Genomic DNA, 4,155 nt, shown 5'->3' on the forward strand with positions numbered 1-4,155 from the left:
CATATGACCCTCTTTCCTTATGATAATGAATGATAAATTAACTGCAAACTATACATATACCTCACTGTGTAACTTTTTTTATTACTATTTTATGTACTTATTGTTAATTATCTGTTTGATTACTTATTTGTCATTCACTGAACAATGTAGTTCATTTATCTTGTAATTGATCTGTTAGGGTACTTCTATTTGTTATTGACATTTGCATAAATATGTATTGTATCCATCTTGGATTATTATACTGTAGTAATAGTTGTTGTTGTTGTTATTATGGTGTTAAAACTGATGATGCCAATTGCATGTAAATATGCTCAAAGGTGGAATAAAACATTTGTATCTGTACTGGGGTAACATGCGACATGTTCTACATCAGAGTGATGCACTCACAACACAGATCTGTGGAACACAAAGAGAGATACAGAAAATAGAAGTAGTACCATACATAGAGTGTATCTGATACCATAATATCTTAGCTTAAAAACTAATACTATTTTTGACATTTTATCTGTCTACATCCCGTCCATAATTCATCAATAACAGAGAGAAATTAATTTTCATTTGTTGCTTTCTTAGGGCATAAAATTATGTATTGATGCTTTGTCTGCTATTGCAGATACGTAAGAACCATACACATTGCACAATTATTTATTTCAAATACGGTTTTTATAAAATGCATTTATAATATGTAAGACCAACATGAGGAAACTATATATTTGGCTTAAATAAAGACATCTAATGTACAGTGAAAATTAAGTTCTCCGAGGACAATGATCAAATACTCTAACTTCGTAACTGGCCCAGTAATAAAAAAAACTGTATGCATAACACATAAACATTTAAATATTACAGTGTTTGAAGTCATAATAGACATAAATACAGTTCAGCATCTGGTATGTAGTATCATTAAATATCTGAAAGTAAGAAAGTTTTATTTTGCAACACTTGTAGGTAATATTTTAAGGAGAAACGGGGAAACACAACAAATACTGTACAGTAATTAATAATAATAATGAGAGAGAGAGAGAGGAGGGGGGGGGGGGAGTTTTGGGCCTCCCAGTGAAACAATTATCTTTCTACAACATAATTTTCAGCCGCAGATTCAGTTATGCACAAAATGGACACATACTAAAAGACAAGATACTTAAGGAGTTTGCTACCTACTAAACTACCAATTTTACCATCGCAGCATACAACGAAATGTATCACAGAATTAAGCGTTCATGTTTTCGATAAAATGAAACCAGTCTAGTTATTCTTGCTTCACAAGATGAGCGGGTACCGGTACTAGCTAATAAGAAACACTGAAAAAGTTTCCCAAATGATCCAATGAACATTAATAAGCAGACATTCTTGAGCACATTTGTATCCGCCGGTATTAATGTCACTTTAAGTACACTTATTGTAAAACTAAACCGATCCTAGTAGGATCCATAGGTGGGCAGCGCCAGTTATACAAGTAGTATTGCAGTTTTCCATCACCCTCTCCAAACTTCAATGCTTCAAGAAACTGTTTATTATCCATTACATCCAGTGAGTTGAAGACATCGAAGCCACTATTTTTTGCGGTCACGAGAGCATCTGTCATTAGCTCAAGCCATGGAGTTTCTGATGAGACGTTATAGAAAGAATACGCTGCTTTCAAGGTCTTGTGTGTAGGATGATGCATAACTGTTGACGGCAAACTATAATAACTTACAAAATCCGTTATCTTGTCGTTTTTCTCTACTACAAAACTATCAATTACGCCGGGTCTCGGTAGAAACCAGTGACAAAACTCTTCATGGGAAAAAACTGGTGCAAGATCGAATCTTGATAAGTACTGATTTAGTAATATATGCGCACTCGATGAATCTGCTGCGGTTAATTGCCTGAAATCCCGAGTTTTTGTCGAATCTGGCAGTCTGTACAACTTCAAGGTCCTTTGCATGGTCATATTTCGTTTCAGATGGGAAAATTTCACTTCAATAAGCTTTTTCGGATTGAGCGATCGATGCCAATATCTGCATGTTCCCACAGGTTTGGGCAGAATAACTCCAGCAGTATACACAGCCTGAAATATACCGCAAAGATTCACACGACGGGTTATTTCACGAATCAATACAGGGGCGACGCGTTTTGATCTCAACTTTTTATGCACACATAGGAAATTTATTTCTACCATACTCAGAGACTGGTCATATACCCTTAATTTGGCGGGAATTGCACTTATGAAACCGACCAAACGGTTGTTTTTCGTTACACGGACACCACAGTGCCAGTCTCTTTTCCAGTTAGGGGGCTGCAACGCCCATTTTAGGAACTCTGGTGGATAGTCAAATCTAAACATGCAGTCGTTATCTTCAACATAATTTTCATTGAGTAGCGTGTAGAGCTCCTGTAAAACCGTTGGATCACTCAGGTTAAGTGTGTCCCATATGAAACCTTCAGGTAGGGAAAACGGCGTCTGCCGGATTTCAGCCACACGTTTATCAGCTTCTATTGGCCCACTGCACTTGACGGATTCATTTATTTTTGGTACAGGTTGAGTGTTCCAGAACGTATACTGCCTTTGCTCTACATCTACATCACTTCTTCCTGCACGTCGATGAAATGAGAGTGTCTCTGCTGCCAAACGCAGGTCCTGCAAAGAGACATTCAATTTTTCCTGAATTTCGTCTTCGGTGTTTGACTGTTGTTTGTCATCATCATTAACAAGTACCGGCACTGTTTCTTTGTTTTGCCGACTTTTTTTCTTGCTATTTTTTGAAATAATGGTATTGCCTGTATTTTTAATTTCATTTCCCCTGTAGTCTTTTGGAGTTTGGCTATTCATAGCTGGCGTCTTAAGTTAAAATCACAACTTAATTTGACTACGGAATTATAACTCTGCTTGTCCTGCCCACCTTTTGCACGACAGCAATGGGGGGGATTGCAAAATACAAGCAAAAAATGGTGCGATACAGAGCTTGAAGAAATAAGTTAAGTTTCTTCAGTTTACGACACGGAAAGCATTAGCTACACATCACACACGTCTCCCACACTCAGCGCCTGACGCGGTACACTGCCACGTCACTGACTTACAGTTGCCTGACATCTTCCGGGAACAGAATGAAATACGCATGTATATGTAGGTACATGATTTTCGTTTCGTTGTTGCAAACAATTGGAGACTAAATTTTAGAACACGTCCTCCACATCTGTCACTATAATAATTTCGTTGTGTTTATCAGTTTCGTAGGGAATATATTTGTGCCATCCGAGTGTCAATCAGCCATTGTTAAAGTAGCTCTTACACAAACTTGCGGGTACTTGTAGAAATGACATCATATAACACCTTCAGCTGATCTTCAATTTACTCTTATTATGCGACCGGATTCGGCCAAAGACTACTGTCCACCACAGATATTTGTTAACAGCAAAGAGCTACATAATATACACACACAAGATAAACCAATTCTATTCCGTAGAAGAATTTCTATTGTAACGTATGAAAGGTGGTGGGTAGGAATAACTAACTCAAATCTGTATATTAAAAATCACTTGTAAATGTTCAACATCGTTGGAAATTAATTTGCGATGTGAAAGTAAAAAGTCTCGCTCCACATCATGATTTATCGCAAGAGAATGATCCATGGCACATGATACTAACAGTATAAAAATTATATTTGTGAATAGATAGTTTATAAATAATATTTAGTCGTGCATGACGTGCCAATTACAAACAACTATACAAAAGCTGCTTCCATTGCATGTCTCATCCATACAGTAAAAGTCAATACGGTACTAGTATACATTACCTTACAATATAAGCAAAGCAATACAAGCGACACTTACTCGTTATTTTCAAATATCAATTGCTTTGGTGCTTTTGATTTTCATATACTGACGACTGGCGCCAAAAATTTAACTATTACGCCGTGGCACGCACAAATGATTAATTCTTAATATTGGCGTAAGGCTGAAATCCTTAACGGCCATAAGCGGAGAAAAACGTCCTTTCAACGGTTCAGACAGACTATGAACCCTTTCACACATGTCAAGCACGCTACGGGACTGTACTGTACAAACTGTAGAACGGAAGGTACGGTACAGAATATATTAATAAAGTTATTTTGTCAGTTGTGACTATTATTCTCGTAAGGAAGACAACAAACGACATGCACTCACAAAATCGTG

At 37.0% G+C, this 4,155-nt stretch overlaps 1 protein-coding gene across 1 annotated transcript; it reads right to left on the minus strand.

The window, feature by feature from the left end:
* Positions 1-340: 340 nt before the first annotated feature.
* On the minus strand, positions 341-3,362 carry LOC124711288 (glycylpeptide N-tetradecanoyltransferase 2-like). Its single transcript, XM_047241292.1, has one exon. The coding sequence runs from the start codon at positions 2,810-2,812 to the stop codon at positions 1,397-1,399; it is 1,416 nt and encodes a 471-aa protein (XP_047097248.1). The 5' UTR covers positions 2,813-3,362; the 3' UTR covers positions 341-1,396.
* Positions 3,363-4,155: the final 793 nt, after the last annotated feature.

Source organism: Schistocerca piceifrons, chromosome 8, assembly GCF_021461385.2.
Source record: "Schistocerca piceifrons isolate TAMUIC-IGC-003096 chromosome 8, iqSchPice1.1, whole genome shotgun sequence".
NCBI classification, from domain to species: domain Eukaryota; kingdom Metazoa; phylum Arthropoda; class Insecta; order Orthoptera; family Acrididae; genus Schistocerca; species Schistocerca piceifrons.

Coding starts and splice junctions, on each gene's coding strand:
- LOC124711288 (XM_047241292.1), bottom strand. CDS start 2,812: ATGAATAGCCAAACTCCAAAAGACTACAGGGGAAATGAAATTAAAAAT.